We start from the raw sequence: 23,896 nt of genomic DNA on the forward strand, positions 1-23,896 counted from the left end.
GAAGGCAATTTCAAATAGTGATCTTGTGATTAGTGGTATCACCAATTCTAGTGTGGTATTGGTTTTGTGTATTTCACAAAGTAAAGTCAACTATAACTTGTAACTAGCAAGCTTACAAGTTGGGTCTAATGTTATGTTATATATATTCTTTTAAGCCCCCACCTGGTTGACTTGTTCAATTCCTATCCAATTTAAACCTCTAGAATTGAAGTTTCACAAGTTGTACAATATCTGCAAATTGGTTTGTTATTATATTACACATACAGTTCAACTACAACAAACCAGACCGTAGAATTAGAAAGAAAGACCAAGGGAACCAAAACCAGTGGATTCCATGGTTTTGATAATTTTAAACCTAGTATATGATAATTCTTCTTCATTGCTGCACTATATATATTCCACAGAAACCAACCCGTTTCTGCACATTGAAAAAGAAGAGTATTTGTGTGTTCTGTGTAAGTCATTACTAATCAAAAAGTCAATCAAGGAGTTTAAAAGCAAAGAAAATGGTTTCAACTACTGCTGGAAAGGTCATAAAGTGTAAAGGTATTTATTTTGTTGCATATATACAACTCTACCTGTTGCAACTATCAACTTTCTTCAATTGCGTTGCATGCATTGGTCTTATCTGCATCTTCATAACACTCATAATATGACCCTTTTTTGTAACTTTTAGTGATTAAGTAGTACAAGAAATTACTTTAAAAGGCTACTCAACCCTAAAAAAAAGTGATGTGACTTCAACTTATAACCTTGATCATGCATGAATTGATTAAAAATGCTGCATTGCAGCTGCGGTGGCATGGGAAGCCGGAAAGCCTCTGGTGATAGAGGAAGTTGAGGTAGCTCCACCACAGGCTAATGAAGTTCGTCTGAAGATCTTGTTCACCTCACTCTGCCACACTGATGTCTACTTCTGGGAAGCCAAGGTAATCAATGGTTCTAATTTGTAAACAATAGTGATATTCTAAGTATAACTGAACATATGCTGAAAGTGTTAGATATGTTTTACAGGGACAGACACCTCTGTTTCCACGAATTTTTGGTCACGAAGCAGGAGGGTATGCAAGCACCATTTCCATTTGAAAAACAACAGCATCTTTCTTAATCTCAAATTTGATCTTGTGTTTTAAACCTTCTTTTCTTTTTTTGCTTTCAGAATCGTGGAAAGTGTTGGTGAAGGGGTGACTGATCTGAAGCCTGGTGATCATGTGCTTCCAGTGTTCACAGGGGAGTGCAAGGAGTGTGATCACTGCAAATCAGAGGAAAGTAACATGTGTGACCTCCTAAGGATTAACACTGACCGTGGAGTGATGCTGAATGATGGCAAGTCAAGGTTTTCAATCAATGGAGAACCAATATACCACTTTGTTGGAACCTCCACTTTCAGTGAATACACTGTAGTCCATGTTGGCTGTGTTGCCAAGATCAACCCCACTGCCCCACTAGACAAAGTTTGTGTTCTGAGTTGTGGAATCTCAACAGGTTGGAATAACTACATTCTGCTCTTTTAGTCATTTCTAGACTTTCTCTTTTAATTAACTATATCACTGGTTTTGTCATTGAAGGTCTTGGTGCTACATTGAATGTTGCAAAACCAAGAAAAGGTTCATCAGTAGCTATATTTGGATTGGGAGCTGTGGGACTTGCTGTGAGTTGCCTTGCCTCTTCCCCAAAAAGAGGAAACTTTGATGCATCTATCGCTGCTTAGTAACTGTTTTTGGTTTTACATTTTCTGTAGGCTGCCGAGGGAGCTAGACTTGCTGGTGCTTCCAGGATAATTGGGGTTGACTTGAATTCCAAGAGATTTGCTGAAGGTGAGTGAAATAGTTTGAAAAGATGCTTATCATATTTCTAAATCTCCTTTTAGCTTATTCTGATAAGCTTGATATAGACTCACTTTTAATAAGAATTTGTTAAATATATGGTTTATCTATTTCTCCCAACATGTTCAGAAACACCCTAATCAGCTTGCTATTGAGGACCCTGATACATCAACAAGTTCAAATAACTCTCATTGATTCTGTTCTGAATGTGCTTGTTCTTGTCTACAGCTAAGAAGTTTGGTGTTACTGAGTTTGTGAATCCAAAAGATTATGACAAGCCAGTTCAAGAGGTTTGTCACCTACTATTAACTGACCAGTCATGAAACTATACACATCCTTTACACTTACTAGAATCTCTTTAATGCATTTCAGGTGCTTGTTGAAATGACTGACGGGGGAGTGGACCGAAGTGTTGAGTGTACCGGAAGTATCAATGCTATGATCTCGGCATTTGAATGTGTGCACGATGTAATGTTCCTCAAATTCTTCTCAATTCATTTGATTTTTCCATTCTTTTAACTGCAGTGTATATCAATGGATGTCTTCAAATGCTAAGTCCTACATTCTCATTCTGACTTCCTCTGTGTAACTCCTTAGGGATGGGGTGTAGCTGTACTTGTTGGTGTGCCAAACAAAGATGATGCTTTCAGAACTCATCCAATTAATGTCCTAAACGAAAAGACTCTCAAGGGTACTTTCTTTGGCAACTATAAACCACGTTCTGACCTCCCATCAGTGGTCGAGATGTACATGAAAAAGGTCAGTGAGTTACATCATCAATAAGATCACTGTTTGAATTTGGAACTAGTGACTCGTATTTTACATGCATCCACACATTAGTTGAGATTCATGTGGTTGGAAACCATCTTAATGATGTGAACACGTTACATGTCACATTGTCACCTGAACAATCTCGGTATTTTTCAACTTTTTCTTCATACATTGTCATTGTGGTTGATGACTACATATGAGAGTTTCTTTAGTCAAAACATGCTGGCAAAATAGCTAGTGTAGAACAACTTCTGTGTGAAAAGTAGATTTCGTTGACTAAATAGCACTGTTGTTGGATTTATACAATCAAAAATATGTATTGTCAACCTCTTCTCATAGCTTTTCAGGGAAACTTCCTTTCCTTTTTCTTCTGATACTTCATGTCAACCTTTCGCAACTGCTCCTGACTCAGAAACTTACTTCTTTTCGTCTTTATTGTTTCAAATGTGACAGGAACTTGAACTGGAGAAATTTATCACCCATGAAGTACCTTTCTCTGAAATCAACAAAGCCTTTGAATATATGCTCAAAGGGGAGGGCCTGCGTTGCATAATCCGAATGACTGCATAGAATTTATTCAAACAACTACTTTGAATGTTGGAAAACAAATAAATATATTATAATTGAGCATGTATTTATCTGTGGTCATTGTAACGAAACAGTCTTCATAAGTTTGCTTTAAATTTCATGGGGAAGTTCAGTACTCATGTAAATATCGTGTTTGTACAGAATAAAACAAACTACTCATGTATTGCTGTATTTTTGGACAAGTACATATTTTATACATTACAGTTGAGTGGGATTGAAGTTGCTAATCTTAAGTTGGAACAGTGTATTAAAAATCTCTTGAATCTTAATGTTACCTAGTATGAGTTTATTACAGCTTTCTATGCTAATAATAATGCAGGATTGGAAATTTAACTTTCAATAAAGTGGAGTCACTAAGCATAAAAGTTTTGTTACTTTTTACTTCTGTAAAAGGAACCCAATAATTGGAAGCTAAAGCTTCTGCAGTGGCCAATCCACTATGAATTGCCAAAGCAGGAACATTTCAGACCATGCTTATATTGGTTTTAGAGTCTAAATTCTTGTTGGTTTATGACCCGTGACTCTAGGCTATGAAATGTTTGCTAGCAGACAACAATAACATTATGAGTAGCATACTTTCTACCTTCCAAATAAAGCCTTGAATCTATCAAGAGTATAGTAAATACAAGAAGAAAAAACCAACTCTTTTTGACAACTTAAGACTATCCCCCAAAAAACTATACTTAAAAGCAGAAAATTATTTCATAGTAAAAGAGATTCTTTCATGAACAGGGCTTATCACGTGACACTGGATCAAACCGTGTACATCTGTTATGTTCAATATATAAAATATTGTGATAATTTCAAATACCCTCACCCTTACAAACCCAAAGATTAAAGTAAAGTATACATGTAATCATGAAAACACAAGACAAAGCAGATCTAAATAAGATCTTAAGAAGAAAGGAATCATATAACTCTACTTCTTGACTTTATTGCCCCACTTTTCTATATATGAATTGTCTTCTCTCTTTTCACCCCTCCCCCTCAGAAAAATCTCAAGATACCAACACTCTCCCTTACTCTATAATGGCTTCTAAGATCTTCTTCCTCCTGTTTCTCCTCTTTCTGGCATACCCTCATCAACATGCTTGTGTGAATGGAGATGCCACTTTGATCAAGAGAACTTGCAAGAACACCAAGTTCTATAATCTATGCTTCTCTTCCCTGAAATCGGATCCAAGTAGTCCAAACGCAGATCCTAAGGGCCTAGCAGTGATTATGATCGGAATTGGAATGAGCAATGCCACCTCCACTTCTTCCTACTTGTCCTCCAAGTTGCTTAGTCCCTCCAACAACACAACCTTGAAAAGGGTCATCAAGGAGTGTGCAGATAAGTACACATATGCTGGTGATGCTCTCCAAGCTTCAGTGCAGGATTTGGTGAATGAGGCTTATGACTATGCTTACATGCACATAACTGCTGCCAAAGATTACCCAAATGCTTGTCACAATGCTTTCAAACGGTACCCTGCTTTGAGTTATCCTCTAGATCTTGCTCGCAGAGAAGATGGTTTGAAGCATATCTGTGATGTGGCAATGGGGATTATAGATAATCTTGATTGGTAGGTTTATACATTTCACTCTACCTTCCACTTTCTTCTGCAAACCATCTTAGTTATATTATATCTCTGTTGTTAAGTTTGTCAACTTCGTATCTTGTTATGTTCTTGGTATAATATATAATTAGACATAAAAGGACTAGTTTTATTTGAATTTAACTAACCATCTTAACGTATTTATTTATGGATCAACAAAATTTGAGAAAGTAAAGTTTAACATTCTTTTAGTATCAAAACAGTTGCAATGCACACATGTTTACAAACAAAATAATATTTTATAAATTTTATATACAAATTATCAGCATCATATATTTTATTTACATATGTATATCTTGATAAGAGTAAAACAGTATCCGCATATATTTAGTCAAAATAACTTTTTTCCATACTTGAAAATGGAATATGCAATCAGAATCTCAAGTTCTTTCAAATCAAATTCCGGTTGTGTATGTTGAAGATTTGACAGTTGATGTACACAAGACACAATAAAAGATAAAAGTTAGAAGTTACACCATATGAAATCTATTTATATTGTCCTCATCTGATTATTTTTGGCTTTCTTGTACTAGGTAAGGTAATAAACTTTTTTCTCAATCCGTTTTTAAAACGAAATATAGAAAATTGAAAACTTTACATGCAATAATTATATAATCAACATGAGTTATAATACATATCTCACTTCTCACACACTCATGCAAAATTAATAGCAGTGTCCTTTGGATCTCAATTAAAAGAACATCAGAGTTAGTGGATTGTTTGATATGTTTTTGTGATAAAAAGAAATTGAGACTCAAGTGAAATTAAATAAAGTTTAATTACAACATCAATGAATAAATAATTTAAATAACCAGAAAGCACAAAACTTTTTTCTTTGACTTTAATGTTAGAATATCATTTTCAAAAAGAAATAAAGGATCTCACACTATTTCTAATATGTTTCATTCATTCTAGTTGACTTAAAAAAAGTCCTAAATTAATATTGTCTTTTATACATATATTTACATCTAAACCCTATTATAAATTGTACATATTTTAATAGAAGTACGTGACAGATTTAAAAAAAAAAAGTATGAATGTTTGTACTCGAAACTGATGTCTTCAGTATGGTTTTATGTATTAATTACTTGACCAAACATCATTGTACTCTAAAAATACTATAATAAAATTTAAATAATAGAAAAGGGTATAGGAATTTAATTCATATCTAACACTTGGTGATTACCATTGAATTAGAGAAATAAATAAATGTTGTAAACTTCAACTTCAGTGTCCGGAAATATTGACAGTATAAAAGAGGCATTACAATCAGGGATGACAATATATCGGATCGAATTTGGATAGTGTCTACCCACAACCTGACCTGTAACAAAAAAAATCACATGTTATCCACTCTGTTACCTGCACGGGTACTCGTTTAAAAAATATTGGCAAGTATTTTAAAATCCGCAAATACCCGCAAATATAAAAAAAAATATTTTATAAATATTTAAAATTAAATTTAAATAAAACTACAAAAAATGTAAAATTAAATAGAAATTAAATTAGATTTAAATTTAAATTAAATTAAATTTAATAAAAATATAAATATAAATTTAATTTTAATTTTAATTAAATTTATCTTAATAAAACATAAATTTAATTTTAATTTTAATTAAATTTATCTTAATAAAACATAAATTTAATTTTAATTTTAATTTTTTATGGGTAATGGATATCTGCGGGTACGGATAATATAATACGTACACCTGACTCGTTATAAGCAGATATTAAAATATTCGCTATCCGCTATCTGCAGATACCAAATATCTATCACAGATTTTATCCGCGGATACCCACCGACAAGAATATTTTTGCCATCCCTAATCACAACCTTTAGAAGACCTTCTTCAATTACACATGATTTCTATTAATCTTCTTGAAACTTTTATTTTCATATATTTTTAGAGGAAATAGTATATGTATCAATAATATAAAAAGTGTTATTATTTCATCACTAATTGCTATATATGTTAAATTCTTTAGTTTTTGTAGTTATTATCTTAAAAGCCATACATATTTTAATTATGATTTAACGCTTTAAAAGTAATAATATAAACGTACTAAATTCTGGTTTTTTAAGTTATTTAAAAGTTAATATGTTTTATTGTAATAATGGTGACAAAGTAAAGGCTATTAAATAAAGTTAGGAGTTGTTGAAGTTGTTGATTATAGCACTGTTAAAAGGAATGCTAAAAGAACACATTCAACTAAAGAGTTAAAATATATAAAATTTAGTTATCTGTAAAATTGATAAAAGTTAAAAAATTTTGGTAACATATAAAAAATCCATGCCTCAACTTTTATTTACTATTTATAATAGATAAAGCCATTGTGTTAATTTTGCATGCTAGCGTTTGTTCATTTGTTTGGGTACAGCTATTTAGTGCTGCCAAAAAGGTGGATAAGGATTGTTCAAATAATTCATCTCCCACTAATGAAAGTGTATGAATTATTTGAGAGATCATTGTGTGCATATAGGTCATAGTCAACTAAAGAAATTATGAAAAAGGTTTAATCATTGTTTCAAAGTTACTGTATCACAATAGATATCATTTGTCCTCTATTCTCCTTATAAAGAATCTAAATATCTTAAACAAAGTTGATTGAAATATTTATTAAAAATTGAATTTATTTATTTTAGCTCAATTTGTCTTTTACCTATGCTTAGAATGATATGTTAAGAAAACCATGGAATTGATTTATGAAAGTGTGATAGATTGTCAACTAGGTTTTTAAAACATGCAAAACAGTCTTTAAAGTTGTACATAGTAATTAGTCCCTCTAACATGATTGTTAGTGACATCCTCAATCAATAAACATTGTTAAATAGTATGCTAAAAGTTTGTTGCCTTTATCATGCATAACAAAAGTAGACTTCAATATACCTACGTCATCAACACCAACAACTCCTGTAATTTGGAATTTTTGTTCTCTGTGGATGGTAGTTAACATGTTTACACAAGACAGTAATTTGTTATAGTAATTTCCTTTAAACATTTTTAAGTTTAACATTTAAAGGAAATTTTGGTTAAATATCAGGATGATGCAGTTGGTTGCTTTTGATTTAATGCCTCTTTATTGGGTAAAGATAATTTGTGTGCACTGAAATTTGATTGTAAAATTTTACATCAATCTGTCAATTTCTTATTTTAAGCCATTTTTATATATTACTCATAGGTAGCTATCTTGAAAATGTTTCCCCCAATTTTTTATTTTATTTTCTAGAAAAGATCTAATAATTAGAAATAATTACAACAATTAGGAAGGACAATGTTTTTTACCTCGTCAATTATTTGTCCTTGCACTACATTTGATAGAACAATGATGTAAGATTCACTGACTCAAAGTGAAACGGATAATAAACATGTAATAAATAATTGGTTAAAATACTCTCTTGGTCCATGTTTTTTTTTTGAAAAATCTCAAATAGGTCCTAAGATTTTTTTTAGTCTCAATTAGGTCCATATTTTTAAAAATGTGTAACAATTAGGTCCATTCCGTTAGCATAGAGTTAACGGTGTTAAAGATGTGTTACGTGTCAGCTCCACATTTTTTTGAATTTTTTTATTTATTTTTTTTAATTTTTTTTTTGAATTTTTTGAATTTTTTTTTGAAAATTATTCATGTCACGTGTCACGTCAATATTGTGCCACGTGTCAAGTTAGTAAGGTGACATGTGTCAAGTCATTGTTTGAATCTCAATTTGGTCCATATATTTGTTATTTTAATTACATTTCAGTCCATTTTTTTTAATTTTCAATTTCATCCTCTCCTAATTGAGATCAAATTTAACTTTTATATAAATTTAATAATGATATTTTTATTAAACATTTTAATAATATTAAGTTTATTTTATATTTTGTTTTAAAATTTTAAAATATTTATTTTAACTTGTTACAAAATTGTTTTAAATAATTTATATACAAATGATAGAGTTGGTTTAAAATTAACAATTTTATAAATTTAAATATAAAATTTTTAAACAATTTTGTAAAAAAGTTAAAATAAATATATTTAAATTTTTTTTAAAAAATGGATTGAAATGTAATAAAAATAACAAATATATGGACCAAATTGAGATTTAGACAATGATTTGACATGTGTCACCTTACTGACTTGACACGTGACATAAATAATTTTCAAAAAAAAAAATTAAAAAAAATTCAAAAAATTCAAAAAATTAAAAAAATTCAAAAAATATAAAAAAAATTCAAAAAAATGTGGAGTTGACACGTGGCACATCTTTAACACCGTTAACTCTGTACTAACGGAATGGGCCTAATTGTTACACATTTTCAAAAATATGGACCTAATTGAGACTAAAAAAAATCTTAGGACCTATTTGAGATTTTTCAACAAAAACATGGACCAAGGGAGTATTTTAACCTAAATAATTAGAAAACATGTAATAAACATGATTTAAGAAACTCTAATTTTAGGTGCACGTATGTTGGTCCAAAACTAGGCTTATCTTCTTTTAGGCCCAAACTAAACTACTAGACCCAAGTCCTTATATCCTAAATACAAGATCTAAACAAAATCTTATACTACTTGACCCATTATATAAGGCCCAAAATATCTATTCTAATATTTATAAAAGAATCATAAACTAGGACTTTACATCTTCTTTAGCCTAAATAAACATCAACTTGTGTCTTCTCAGGGTGAAGTTCAATATTCTTGTATCCTTATAGTCATGGTTGAGGCGTTTACCATTATTTGTGGTATGACTCATCCCCAAATTTGTGCTTTGCTTTTTCCAACATTGTCTTGTGCACTATAGACGTATTAAATTTGTCTTTTGTTTATTGACTTCTTGCATTTGATCAACATTAATTCCTACGATTTTCGCACCCTTCCCCTTGCTTGAATTTGCTTTCCACATCTAACGCGTTCTCGTCCGTCTTTCGTCGTGATTAATGGTCTTCAACATTTGTCGGAGATTGTATTGTCAATTCTTCAAACCATGGAAAATTGATGGCTTCTTCCCTTGTATCCTTCTTCAAGCATTTTGATTGTGAACAACATTTGTCCATGGAACCAATTAATGAGCTATTCTCAGATACAAAATGTTGCATGTGACATCAATTATCCTATGGTAGAGGAGGTCAAATGGGTTGAGTCATAATCGAAAGTGGCGCTTGGGTTGTTATGCTCTTAAGTAAAAAAAGTTGCACCCTAACTAATGGATATAACTTTTGACCTAATGGTAAGTGCTCAATCTTAACAATTGGTATGAGAGCCAAGGTTATGAGTTCGATTCCCGATGGGCAATTGTTAAGGGACAGATTGTTACGGGTTGCACAATTGTCCCTGGTAAATATGCTCTTAGGTCGCAAATTCCGATCTTTCCCCATGATAATGTATCTTGGTCAATTGATATTGTTTGATACCATTAAGCCTAGCGTACCTATTACTTTCCTAAGACACTATTTAGTCCATAAGGATAGTGGTAGTAGTCTGCATCTAACACATACTATCTTATTTCTAGGGACTTCCCTTTTGGACAGGGAATTACTATCTTGCCAATGTCTTCTCTTTTTTTTCCTTGACAACAATACCATATTATTCCCAAGATATCTAATTCTTACAATTTCCATTCTTCATTGATGAATATGCTTTTATGTTATCTATTAGCCTTCCAATAAAGCTTTCATTCAACCACCTTTTATCGTACTCCTTTGCTTCAAATTAGATTCTTTCCCATCCATCATTCACACTTGTATTTTTGTTTGTTGCTTTGATAACTTGTGCATAAGTACACTGGTTAGTTTTCTTTCTCCAGTATACCTTAGGCGATGGTTTCTTCACTACCATTGCACTGCCTTTGTAGTGTCCTGTTGTATATGCTTTTGATCAGACCTCCAATATCGCAGGCTATTCACATGTAGCTTCATAGCGTCTATTCTTATAGTGTCCAATTCTTTTTCTAGTTTCTTTACATTCTGGACATTAGCGAACCAAACAAACCTATATCTTCTCCCCCTTGTTTAGCCTTCTTGCAATAAAGACCTCCGCCACAATTTTTTTTACAAATAACATTGTTCCCTTCTTTAATTACCCCGTAGCACACTATGTATAATATTTACACAGATAGCATGATTTTGGTTGGTCCATTTTTTTTTTTTGCTTTCCTAGTTGGAATTCGGTTCTTAGGGAATTGAATTCTGAATTGAGTTTTTTTCTTTTTCGTTTTTAAAAAAATTGGAAGAATTAGATTTGAAAAAATTATTTTAATAATAAATGTAGTATTGTATATTAAGTTATTTTAGGTGTTAATTGAAAATATGAAAGTAAATCTTTTTTTTTTTTGAATTTATTGAGTATTATTTTTTGATAATAGCAATTTGGGAATTTTTTTTTATGAATTATAATAGTGGTAACAAAAGTAAAAATAATTATTGTATAATGTTTAAGGTGGTGTTATACTATTTATTTTTTTATGTTTATTAAATATTTAAAATAAAATAAGTAAGTGGAAGTTAAAATTTATTCTTTAAGAATTTAATTGATAAAGTGCTTTTGTTTGGACACAAATAAATAATGTAAAATTGATAGTTATATTGTGAAATAAAATAGTAGCTATTAACTTTAAATATAAACTTAAAATTTATTTTTTTTAAATATGCAAAAAAAATAAACGATTAAAAAATTGGTTGAAATTAATTAGTTTTCTTGTAACTTGAAATATATATTTAATATATGTGTTTTTTAATTGAAATTTATAAAGTATAATTAAACAAAAAATATATTTATTTAATGAAAATCATTACAAGTACCCTAATTGACATAATTAAAAATAAAATTATTTAAACTAGTACTGATGGAATGGACTTTTAAATTTCACACAACATGGATCTGTATTGAACCAAAGATTTAGTTCTTGCCTCATTTCATCTCCATTAGGTAGACATATATATGTTGTTTGGATGAACAATTCAATATATTACCAAGTGTCGGGACGTGCCATAAACAGGTCCAAACGTTGAACTTCTTTCTACGCTTGATCATATCATTTGTGCAACATCACTATCTATTTTGATTTCAGTCGTGTCATGGATAACTTGGTTGTTAAGTACCCTTAAGGGACGAAGGTAGTCAATATGAGTTACTACACAATGGGTCTCACAATGTATTCTTTGCATTATTTTATGTAGAAGCTCATCAAAAGTGAAATTGTGGGGGGTTGACATCGTCACAGTAGCGTTTGATATAAAGTATAGCCCATAACCAAATGGGATATCTGTGACACTCAATGATGGTCCCTACGACAACAATATCTTTTTATGTTAACTTCATGAAGGTTAAGAAGTGTGACAACTTTGTTTCTTTTTGGCTTTATTTTTTAGTTTTAACATGGTCATTAAGATCATTTAACTCGCTTAGGTTTTGTTAAAAAATGTTGGTAAAGTTAATTTTTGTCATGTTTATAGCCAATGAAACATTTAGAATGATTAAGTTTTACCATTACCCATCTTCGAAATTGTGCTAAAAAGCGGTTCTTACAAAAAAAAAAAAAAGGTTCAATATGTTATTGGTCCTTCAACTTTAAGTGAAAATTGGAATTAGTCACTCTTGAAAATCTTGAACCAATTTATTCCCTCAATTCTATAAATGCGTGGATTTAGTCCTTTTAACTAAATTTTATTAAGTTTATTTGACGTTTCAAACACATTTCATTATAGTATTTTAGTTTGTTTACACTGTTTGACATATTTTCTCTTCAATATTAGTTGAGAAACGCGTTTGAACCGTCAAATAAATTTAAAAAATTTGGTTTAAAGGATTAAATCCATACATTTCTAAAGATGGGAGACTAAATTAGTTCAAGGTTTTCAAGAGGAACTAATTCCAATTTTCACTAAAAGTTGAAAGACCAAAAACATATTTAATCCAAAAAAAATACTGCCTAATTCACATGTAATAAAACATTAAACTACATTGTTCTCCATTTAATCCTCATACCCACACCATGGTTGATGCTTGTTTCTAGTGGGGTTCCTCCTTCTATCTTCAGGTCTAGATTGTTCTTAGTGTAAAGGTTGTGGTTCTTAAACCTCTACAGCTTCATGACCATCATGTGCAGTAGAAAATGACACTTCTACATATGGATTATGGACATAATAAAATGAGTCTTGTTGAGGCTAACCAATACCTTTAGAGAAATTTGGATTTTAGGAATTTGGATCGTACCACACTCGTGCAGAAGGTGGTGTTTCAGCATAAGTTGCAAACATAGTTGACATGCCTAGTTCTGAGAATGAAGAAACATAATGTGTTTTTCCCTCTAAACCTGCTTATGGAGGTGGAGTGTTTAAGTCATGCCTACTCACATATGGTTCAATAGGAAGGACATGTGTAGATGTGGACGCACGATGCATTCTAGGATCATTTAACATTTGTGGAACCGATAAAAATAAACATGAGTTTTCTATATACCAGGACATGTACTCCGATGTGTGGACAAATTAACATTAGATCGCGCTGATTCTTCCATACCTATATCCATTGTGCATGTCTAGTAACCCAGTTCTCATCTTGTCTCCCCCTCATGTCTAATTTATGTAGATGATCAAAGGTGTTGGGTTGTTTAGGGATGTCTTGTGATAGCCAAAATTATAATTTCACTCTGTCCGACTGGTGCCATTCAACAATGGCAAAACAAATTAAAATTGTGCATGACGTCCATATTGTTTGGTCCCGATATGCTTCAACGTCAATTATAGAGTCCAAACCCTTATAAGGAACCTAAATAAACTACATCAATAATTCTAAAAGTTAGTCACTTATTTAGCTTTTCAAATTCGCTAAACAAATTTAAAATGTTACTTGGTTGTGCTGTACGTGGTCTATCCTTATGCGATATTTGACTAAATCATTGTGGGGGACATTCTCGTATTGTAGTACTCGACCACCGCTCTATTGGCAAACTAGCAGAAAAGTTGGTCGTACTCTTGAAATGGGTGCAATAAAGGCATCCGAAACCATACCCATGATTGTAACAACGAAGCACATCCACCCATAGTCTTCGCACGTCGATTTGTTGCTCTGCACATCTCCCTATACAAGACAACCAAACAAGCAGAGCCCCAACTATATCTCTTGGTTCTTCGAAGATTACTCAAATAGTTCAAGTACATTAAAAGTACTTTATTCTTAGTCTTATCGGACATTTAAACCCCTCCAATCAATCCTTATACATAAGCTCTGGCTTGTGCATAAATGACCTCAATATTGGAATTTTCATCTATATGCAAAAATTTTCCCTCAACCATTTTAGTTTAACCATAGAACTCATAATAGATTCCCCCTTAATTGGTGTTATACCTAATAAGGTATCACACATCTCATCCCAATCTAACATAGTTGGTCCAATGATCGGGGGTCCATCAACACGAAGCCCTAAATGGAGTGACACATCTTGCAAGGTTATGGTGCATTCTCCAGTTAGCAAATGAAAAATGTGTGTTTCAAGCCTTCACCTTTCTACCAAGGTACTAACTACACCATGATCAACCTTTAAATGTCTCAATTTACCCACACCACCAAACCTTGCCTCCTCTATTACTAGAACAATACTTGGATGTGGTTCAGGAATGGAGTGACAATAAGACGACACAATGCTTCCTTCCGCGTCCTAAAGAACCTCATCAACATGGGTAAGTCATTACATGTAAATATTTGTTTTTTTTTCGTATTTTGTGTTGTTAATTATTCACCCCCATTATTACTAACTAATTTATTTTTAAGATTGTATTTGTAGCGTACGCAATGACCAAGCCACGCTGCAACTACTACTACAACATCATTAGGGAAGACAATCTAGAAGCAACAAAAATGGTTGACCAAATTCCAAGGGAGAAGTGGTGTCTTGCATACGATCAAGGAAGAAGGTGTGGTCACTTAACAACAAATCTGGCTAAAGCAATATATTTTGTCCTGAAGCAATAAATTGGCCACGTACACCAAGTGCAACACCTACTTCACGAAAGCAAATAACTACAATGGTGAGTGCTGGTCATGTGTACTCTAAATATGCGACCAAGTTCCTACAAGATGTGGACTCCAAGTCAAACACGCATCAAGTCGTTAAATTTGATAGAAATACCACAAGATTCAGAGAAGAGGAGATGGTGAATTCGAGAGAAGTACGTCTTGCAGCAAAATTTGTAGTTAGATTAGATGAAAGGTGGTGCGATTGTGGAAAGTTTCAAAAAATCCATCTACCATGTTCTTATGTCATAGCAGCTTGCAAACATGCACATCACGACTTCATCATGTACATTAGTCCTATTATAGGCTAGATGTCGTCATGAAAGTATCTAATAATTTGTTTGACGAGTTAAGACATGAAGAATATTGATCATCATACCAAGGGCCACAAATTTGGCCTCATCCTGCCACAAAAGGGAGCGAGAGGGGTTATCCTAAATCAGGTAGAATTAGGACTGAGATTGACATTAGGGAATGACGACAATCACGAAAGTGTTCCTACTATAGAACAGAGGGACACACAAGAAATCATTGTCCTAACAACCTTGGACTTAGATGAACTACATCTAACCATTAAGTTTATGTTGTAGCTTTAATTGTATTCAATCAATTTAGCCTTCATTCAATTTAATGGTACATATTTTATTATTACCTTTCAGTGTACCCATGTCACAATTACTTATTTTACCTAAACCAAAAACAAAACAAAAAAAAATTAAAAATAGTATAATGCAATGATTTTTAATTATTTTAGTAATTTTCTTCTTTTTTTAATTATTTTTTACAAATTTGCAATGGTTTCTTTTTTACTTCTTTGACATAATTATACTCTATTAAATATACTTATACCATTTTTTTTACTTCGATATTTCTTTTTTAATTTTTGGTTAAATTACTCTTTTAGTCCCTCTATTTGTCATGAAATTTCATTTTGGTCCTCAAGTTTTTCGTTGTCTCAATTTGGTCCTCATTTTCTTAAAAATGACTCAATTTGGTCCTCACCGTTAATTTTGACCAGACGGTATTAAGTCAACGCCACGTGTCAATTTATGGTTTTTTTGAATTTTTTTAATATTTTTTAAATATTTTTTAAATATTTTTTTAATATTTTTTTTTATTTTTTTTTAATTTTTAATTATTTTTTTATTTTTGACACGTGTCACTTCACAGTTGTGCCACATGTCAAAGTGACTCAATTTGGTCCCTATATTTGTTTTTAGTTTCAATTTAGTCCCAATTTTTGTAAAAATGAAGCAATATTGTCCTCCTTAGATTGAGACTCAATTTAATCTTTGTATACAACTTATGATGATATTCTTAATAAAATTGACGTTTTTATTAAATATTTGTAGAAATATTTTTAAATAAGTTTTTTTTAGTTTTATTATTAAACAAAGTTAAACCCCAAACTTAATTTAAAAAGTTAACAATTTTGTCATCATATATAAAGGCATCAAGTGTATCATATTATACAAACTTAGTAAAAATTAAAAATCAAATAACTTGTCACACATAAGTTTAGGAACTAAATTTCAAGTTCAAAACAAAATCAAAGTCTAATGTTTTGTATAGAATTTAAAGTTAATTTAAAATATTTATAGAAATATTTAATAAAAACATTAATTTTAGTAAGAATATCACCATAAAATTTATAAAAAAGTAAATTTAGTAACAATTTAAGGAAGGACAATATTGCTTCATTTTTACAAAAACTAGGACTAAATTGAAACTAAAAACAAATATAGGGACCAAATTGAGTCACTTTGACACGTGGCACAATTGTGAAGTGACATGTGTCAAAAAAAAAATTAAAAAAATTAAAAATTTAAACAAAATTTAAACAAATTAAAAAAAAAGTCAAAAAAACCAGAAATTGACACGTGACATTGACTTTAACACCGTTTGGTCAAAGTTAACAATGAGGACCAAATTGAGTCATTTTTAAGAAAATGAGAAATAATTGAGACAGCGAAAAACTTGAGGACCATAATGAAATTTCATGACAAATAGAGGGACCAAAAGAATAATTTAACCTTAATTTTTTTATTACAATTGTTTTCAATATAATGCTAAATTTTTGCTTTTGTACCTTTGTTTAATAAATAGTCAATATTCATCAATTTCATTCTCAAAACAATATTGTTTAAGAATTTTTTAATCAATCCATATTTTAGAATTTATTTGTTTTAAAAAAACATTTCTACATTACAAATTACTACAACAAAAATTCTTACCATATATAAAAAAAACAAAGTAAACAAATCAAATTAATTTTTGTAACCTTTTAATATACATTTTTTAAAAATTATCAAAAATTAAAAAAAAGAAACTAAAATTTCAATATTTATACCATAATTATTTTTACTTTTGTTACTTTTATTATAATTCATACAATTTTATTTCCAAATATATATTAAAAAAATAATACTACACAAATTAAAAAATAAACTTTAAAATAAATTTACTTTCATATTTCCAAATAATACCTAATATAATTTAATAGATAATACTAAATCTATTATTAAAATATTTTTTTCATATCTAATTTTTCCACTTTTAAAAAAAATGAAAAAAAAAAACAGTTCAGAATTTAGTCCCCAGAAATCAAATTCAACCTGGGAAAGAAAAAAAAAAACAATCAACCAAGATCAGAATTCAATCCCATTAAAATCAAATTCCACTTGAGAAAGAAAAAAAAAATCAACCAAGATCAGAATTCAGGTCTTTGGAAACCTAATTCTAACCTGTTTTACAAAACATGCTTTCTGTGTAAATATTATATGGTTGTTATACACATGGTAATTAAAAAAGGGAATTGTGCTATCTGTGAAAAAAAATTCCCTCCACTACACTTCTCCACCTTTGAAAGATTTTCTGCTTATCAATTTCTCTGTAGTTATTGGGGAAGTTGGAGAAGAGGAAAAGTGTTATGATCTTCCTTGTCTACGAACCTCATAGCCACCGACAGTATTATTTATTTATTTATTATTAATTTTTTTACATAGATGCTTGGTTTAGCCCCTATCGAACTTGTTACTTACTTTTAACCACACGTATTTACTTGGTAACGTATTTACTTGGTTACTATGCATATGACACTTGGTGTCCACACATCAAGCTCTAGAAAGAAAAAAAACATATTTTTGATAACTATATGGTGATGCTCCCCGATGACATTTTATCATCTATATAACGATCAAGAGACCGTCTTCGTCACTTGTTATCTAATACGTTCTTAATAAAAATAAAAAAAAATTAATTATAATTTTTATTTTATATTATCTTTACAACTTTATTAACATGTGATAATAACAACTATGTCTTAAAAAATTTAAGCTATACTAGCGAAAACACAGGCGATGCCGTGCATGTGTATTCGCTTTTTTTTTTATGTATCTATATGTATAATATTATGAATAATCGATGACAATTTATGATGGATATATGTAGATTAGTTGAAAAAGAAAGCAGTAAATTACTAATTTGTAAGATTGTGTATCAATTAATATTTAATACATTTGATCAAGATTTGGGGTTAATGAGCTATATGTGATAAAGTTGGTTGTGTTTTCAGGATTATTTTTCCTTCTTTTAGATTGTTCAATAAGTCTTTTGTTGAGGGATCATTCTACGTCTTCTATTTGCGGTATTTATTCTCCATCTTTGTCTTTGTTGTTCTGATGTTGATTTGTTAGAAGGAATATTTTCCATTTAGGTATGTTGTCTATTTAAACCAAAAACAATAAATAATAAATCCAAAATTAATATAAATTTAAAAATGTATTACTTGGAAGAAAGTAATGAATGAAAAGAAGGACAATGAAAGTAGTACATAATATGTACAACAAATAAAACTAAAAGAAGATAATGATATAGGAAGAAGTACCTAAATGTGTGAGTAGAAAGAGTACAAAATTTGATTTGATGTAACAATGAAGAATAACAAATACAGATGATGACAGGCTAGTTAGCAAGTGACTGAAGAAAAAACAAGATTTGTAATTAAAAAAAAATAATTTGTCAGTTTTAAAATAATATAGCATGTTAAAAAATTGCTAAGTTCTAAAGAAACATTGAATAAAAAATTGCTAAGCTCTAAAAACAACATTGAAATGTAATTGCTGGAACAGATTTTATGGCAGTCTTTGTGGCTAGTTGCTTCCTAAGAGTCCTCCGGTGGATTTGCTTGCAGTTTGCTTTGTTCGTGCCATTGGTGAAATAAATATGTCGTAAACCAATATGCGAAAGATATTTAGAAACCATTACGCGAAAGATTACAAATTTGAACTTTGCGTATATATATAGATATTGAAGATTAAAATAATCAAATCGCAGAGACAGAAGAACACACTCTTTCTCTTTGAATTCTATTGCTTTTCGCGTACTGTGACTTTCCTTGCTACCGTCTACTGCGTCCAAACTGTGTGAACACTGTGCAAATTGCACATTAATCTTCAATATCCTAACAATAAGCAAACCCTAACAATAAAAAAAACTCTCATCTCACAACAAAATTCTCCACCTCCTTAAACGAAATCTATCATAAAACAATGTAAAGAAGATGTGCACACAAAATTAATGGTGAGATTATAAAAGATTTAAATTTCATTTTTCATCGTTGACACGAAAAAAAAAATTGAAACATAAGAAACAATACAAAAATATGAAAAGCGACTAATCATAAATTGGATAATTGGGCATTATTCAATAGTAAGCATACACACCGGATAATCATAAATGAAAAGGAACAATAAAAGATACATTTTTGTAAGCAAGGCATGACAACTTCACGAAAGGAATAATAATGAAATGAAATGATGTTGTTGCAGAGAAAAAACAAACGGTAAAATAACGGTTATATGTTAAATTATTTTTAAAATAATAAATAATTTATTATATTAAAAAGGATAAAATAGGAATTAAAAAATGTGGACACAAATGAGGGAATCCCCTTTATTATTGTTATAGATGAATTCAGTTAAACAATATAAAGATTTTGGTACGCAATATATTAAATTCTTTTAATAGAAACTCAATTATATAAGATATTTAAAATTTGATTAGCCTAATTTTTACCTTTTAAAAGTAATTAAATCCCTTTTAAAAATTTTTTATATATTTTTTAAAACTTGTATATGTTTTTTTATTCAAATTAATCCTTTTATCTAAACTAGTTAATTTAATGAGTATTTAATAAAATTTAATTTTTACTTATCTTTATAAATTATTTTTTAGTTATCAATTTAAAATTTTTTATATTAATTCTTTTATATAAATTTTATTAATATATGAAATATTGTACTATAATAAAACTTTTAAATAATAATTAATTTCAATAATAAAAAATTGTTAGTTCCAATAAAAAAATTGTTATTTATTATAATAACTATTTTCGATATAATTTGTGAAATAAAAAATTATTAATTACTATATATTATGAATAAAAAATAATAATTGACACTTAAATTGATTATTAATTAATTAAATACTAATTTAAAAATTAATTGTTGGCAGGGGGAGCCTTTCTTCCATAGACGAAGAACAATTTTGATGATGTCTACTGATCTAGGATAAAACATAGCTTGGTCCAGTTAGGATATGCATTAGGAAACTAGCTTCTCTTTATCAATTGTATTTCAGGCTTGCTGTGTAACTTTGTATATGATTAGCTCCTTGACTAATGGATTAGCTGTGAGTATTGTACTAAGTAAGTGAAAATATACTCACGATAATCGATTAGGTAATTGGCTAATTGAATTAGTGACAACAAAAACCTTAGTATAAAAGCTGTTTTGTAATCTGTTTTGGGTCTGGATTTTTGAGAGAGATCACGCAGTCTGCATCTGAAAAAGAGCCATCTGATAGACACACGAGCTTCAGAAGATTCTGCAATTACCCAAGCACAGATCCAAGAATGTTTGATGGTTGACTCTACCATGATGGATCTTGCTTGATTCAAGGAGCATCAAGTCAAATCTGCACAACTTAGGTGTTTTCGTTTCTTGTTTTGTTTTCTGTATCTTTGATTACAGTAGCTTCAGTGGTTGAAGTGTGGATCTAGGTGCAATTGTGTGGATACATTGCTCCTAGGGGAAGTTCTTGATTGTTGAATCAAGTTCTTGGGTTTTGGGGTTTGAATTACATAGGTGTGCTTGTAATTCTTGGAACCTTTGTGTTTAGTGGAATCCTCCTAAGTGTATTACTTAGGAGAAGACTGGATGTAGATTCGCCTTGAATCGAACCAGTATAAATTGTGTGTTTTGATTCCTCTTCTCTCTTTTAATCCTTCTTGTTTGTTTTAAAACAGTCCATTAACCCAGAACTGTGTGTTTGATTAACTAAGCTTTAAACCTTAAAGACTCCTTCAAGATTCACATTAAACAAGTAAGAAACTCATTAATCAACACAGATCCACTTGTGGTTAAGAGTATTAGACAGATCTGTTTTAACAATTGGCACCAGAGCTGGTTAATCGCACGCTAATCGATTAGAAAGATCCTGTTATGTCTAATACATCTCAAACCTTTGCTGAAGGGGCATCCATTAACAAGCCCCCTCTGTTTGCTGGGGAAAACTATCCCTTCTGGAAAATTCGAATGAAAATCTTTCTTGAATCAGTAGACAAAGGGGTATGGGATGCAGTGGTGAATGGACCTTTTAAACCAATTAAAATAGTGGATGGAGAGACTTTTCCTAAAGAATTCTCGCAATGGACCCCTGATGAGAATAAGAGGGCACATTATGATGTTAGAGCCAAAAATATTATATCTTCTGCACTAACTTTGAATGAATTTTACAGGGTATCCGTGTGTGAATCAGCCAAAGAAATGTGGGATGTCTTGGAAGTAACCCATGAGGGCACAAATGAAGTTAAAAGGGCAAGGAAGAATACTCTCATTCAAGAGTATGAGATGTTCAGAATGAAGACTGGAGAAAGCATCTGTGATGTGCAGAAAAGATTTACACATATAGTAAATCATCTTCTAGCTCTTGGCAAGACTTTTGACAAAGAGGAACTAAACATCAAAATCTTGAAGAGTTTAAATAGGACATGGCAGCCCAAGGTGACAGCAATTTCTGAATCTAGAGACCTCACTAGCATGAACATAGCCACTCTCTTTGGAAAATTAAGGGAACACGAATTAGAGCTTGGAAGACTCAAGGAAGAAGAGGATGGAGAAAAGAGGCACACTATAGCCTTGAAGAGCGCAGTGAAATCTGCAGTAAAACAGAAAAGGACAGATTCTGCAGATGACTCCAATGATGGAAACTCTGACAGTGAAGCTTTGAGCTTAATGGTGAAAAAGTTTTCAAAATTTTTGAAGTACAAGAACAAGACAAACAACAGTTATGCAGGGAACAAGAGGCAGACCAGATCTGGAACTCAAACCTGCTATGAATGTGGTAAGACAAGACACATCAAAGCTGATTGTCCAGTGCTGAAAATGAAGCAGAAACTGGATGAGAAAAATGAAGCAGAGAAGCACATGAAGAAGAAGAGAGCCTACATTGCATGGGAGGAAAATGACTCCAGCACATCCAGTGATTCAGATGATAGCACTGAAGAGGAGAATAATCTGTGTCTGATGGCTAAAGCTGAAACATCAATTAAAGCAGAATCATCCAAAAACAGTGTAAGTAATTTCACATCTGACCACGAGGAAAATGACTATGATGAACTGCTTGATGCCTTTAATGAACTGCATAAGGAAGCCACAAAACTACAAAAGTCAAATAGCAGACGTAAAGGAGAGATTAAATGGCTGGAGGGTAGAATAAAGCAGTTAGAAGAGGAAAATGAGAATCTAACAACTTGCTTGGTAAAATTAGAACAATCTGAAAACCACTCCAGGTCTAGTTGTAGGAACTGTCCAGGACAGCTAGAGAAGATAGAGTACTTAATGAAAACACTATCAAAATTCACTTTAGGAAGATCCAACCTAGATGCTGTTTTAGGGTCCCAAAGGAGTGTGCTGAATAAAGAGGGAATTGGTTATAGTGGCAACCCTAATCGATTATCGTGCAAAAACTTTCTTAACATCAGCAAACCATCCTCCATTATCTGCACCTATTGTTATGAACCTGGTCATTTCTCCACGTCCTGCTACTTTAAAAACAGTGGGGTTCCTAGAGGGAAATTCAAATGGGTACCTAAGAGAACTGCAACTCAGTCTAACACAATAGGACCCAAGTTTGTTTGGGTACCTGCTTCATCAAAATAATCTGTTTTGCAGGAAAATGCTGAAGTTAAGGAGGCTATGTGGTATCTGGACAGTGGCTGCTCTAGACACATGACAGGTGATAGCTCTAAATTCAGCAAAATCTCATACAAAGTAAGTGGATATGTCACGTATGGTGACAACAACAGAGGTAGGATTCTTGGTTCTGGAAAGGTAAAGTCATCTTCAGCTGTGGAAATTGAGGATGTTCTGTTGGTGGATGGGCTTAAGCATAATCTTCTTAGCATTAGCCAACTTTGTGATAAAAATCTGAAAGTAACCTTTGAAGCTCATCACTGCTTAATCTGTCATGCATCCACAAATGAACTGGTTTTTGTTGGAAAAAGGATTCAGAACATATACATGGTGGACTTTGAAAACACTTCTTTTGATTCTATTGCATGCCTCTTTGCTAAAAATAATGAACCTTGGATTTGGCATAAAAGACTTGCACACATACATATGGGTCACCTAAATAAACTGGTGTCAAAGAAGTTAGTCTTTGGGTTGCCTGATATAAAGTTTAAGACAGATAAGCTGTGTGATGCATGCCAAAAAGGTAAACAAGTAAAAACATCCTTTAAGTCAAAACTGCATATCTCTACTTCTAATCCATTAGAACTGTTACACATGGACTTGTTTGGACCCTCTAGAACCAGAAGCCTAGGAGGAAATTACTATGCGCTTGTTCTTGTGGATGACTATTCTCGCTTTACTTGGACCTTCTTTATCTCATCTAAGAGTGACACCTTCTCAGTTTTTAGGAAATTTGCCAAAGTGGTTCAAAATGAGAAAGACTTGAAAATCAAAGCAATTCGAAGTGACCATGGGGGTGAGTTTCAAAATGAGTCTTTTGAAAAGTTTTGTGAAAATCATGGTATCTCCCACAATTTCTCAG

At 31.4% G+C, this 23,896-nt stretch overlaps 2 protein-coding genes across 2 annotated transcripts; both read left to right on the forward strand.

Moving 5' to 3' along the window:
- Positions 1-412: 412 nt before the first annotated feature.
- LOC114164787 (alcohol dehydrogenase) lies at positions 413-3,418 on the forward strand. Its single transcript, XM_028049550.1, has 10 exons — positions 413-546; positions 793-929; positions 1,015-1,061; positions 1,160-1,485; positions 1,569-1,651; positions 1,742-1,817; positions 2,055-2,116; positions 2,199-2,294; positions 2,424-2,585; positions 3,051-3,418. Exons 1-10 carry the CDS (start codon positions 507-509, stop codon positions 3,165-3,167), a joined length of 1,146 nt encoding a protein of 381 aa, XP_027905351.1. The 5' UTR covers positions 413-506; the 3' UTR covers positions 3,168-3,418.
- A 595-nt stretch (positions 3,419-4,013) lies between these two features.
- Positions 4,014-4,906, forward strand: LOC114164788 (cell wall / vacuolar inhibitor of fructosidase 2). Its single transcript, XM_028049551.1, has one exon. The coding sequence runs from the start codon at positions 4,140-4,142 to the stop codon at positions 4,752-4,754; it is 615 nt and encodes a 204-aa protein (XP_027905352.1). The 5' UTR covers positions 4,014-4,139; the 3' UTR covers positions 4,755-4,906.
- The last annotated feature ends 18,990 nt before the right edge of the window (positions 4,907-23,896 follow it).

This window comes from Vigna unguiculata, chromosome 9 (genome assembly GCF_004118075.2).
Source record: "Vigna unguiculata cultivar IT97K-499-35 chromosome 9, ASM411807v1, whole genome shotgun sequence".
NCBI classification, from domain to species: domain Eukaryota; kingdom Viridiplantae; phylum Streptophyta; class Magnoliopsida; order Fabales; family Fabaceae; genus Vigna; species Vigna unguiculata.